Source organism: Callorhinus ursinus, unplaced genomic scaffold (assembly GCF_003265705.2).
Source record: "Callorhinus ursinus isolate GAN/ISIS: 27379988/994484 unplaced genomic scaffold, GSC_fseal_2.0 scaffold71, whole genome shotgun sequence".
Lineage (NCBI taxonomy): Eukaryota > Metazoa > Chordata > Mammalia > Carnivora > Otariidae > Callorhinus > Callorhinus ursinus.
In genome coordinates, this window is record NW_027397133.1 from 1,681,813 (window position 1) to 1,682,631 (window position 819).

At 60.9% G+C, this 819-nt stretch overlaps 1 protein-coding gene across 1 annotated transcript in view; it reads right to left on the reverse strand.

Annotated features, from left to right (window-relative positions):
• The window catches only part of PRR12 (proline rich 12), a 25,699-nt gene that overhangs the window by 14,422 nt on the left and 10,458 nt on the right, over nucleotides 1-819 (reverse strand). The window contains exon 6 of the mRNA XM_073886555.1: nucleotides 555-818. Coding sequence (XP_073742656.1) covers nucleotides 555-818 — 264 coding nt within the window. The remainder of the gene's footprint in view (nucleotides 1-554; nucleotide 819) is intronic.

Here is an 819-nt window from a genome sequence, read left to right on the forward strand (position 1 = left end):
TCTCTCTCTCTCAAATAAATAAATAAAATCTAAAAAAAAAAAAAGGACAGGGGACTGGATTTGGCCCACAGAGACCAGTTTGCCAACCCCTGCAGTAGAGTCACTGAAGTAGGGAATGGGCCGATCTGCAAAAAGTTTAAGATGTGGCCTGACAGTCGCCGGCTATTACGTTTACAGATTACATGCGTGTGTGTATTCATAGGTACGTTTTGTCAACGCCTGACGTTTCCACCATTATGCCATACACTGCAAAGGAGCCTGCCTCTCCTGGCTTGTGCAATTATATTAGAAGCTTCACTGAGACCAGCACCTGCCTTGTTCCTTGCTAGAACCCCAGCACCCAGAATATCTGCAGTAAACGTTAACAATCCCTTCCTCTCATTTACAGGACACACACCGCACGTCTCAGAGCCGCGCGCAGCCTCTGCATGTTCCCGCCCCATCAGCCTGGGAATTCAGGACCGCCCGGGGCCGTCATCCAGCAGACGCTCCATCACCGCTCTGGGGCCAAAGCCCCCCGCCCCAGCTTTCAGACACGACGCGGCCGGACTCACCTTGAGAGAAGGGATGTCCTCGGCGCGGATGACGAACTCGTCGCGCTCCCGGAAGATGCCCTCCCCGCCGCTCTCGCCCGCCTCCTCGTCCGTCTCCCCGCACACGGCCGCCGTCTCCTGCTTCTTGGCCAAGTGCAGGGGCCGGGCGTCGGGCGGCTCGGGCTCCTCCGGGGACGGGGCTGCGGGCTCCTCGGGCGCGGCGGGGGCGGCGGCCGGCGGGGGCGGCGGCAGGGCGGGCGGCGAGGGCAGGGGCGGCGGGGGCGGC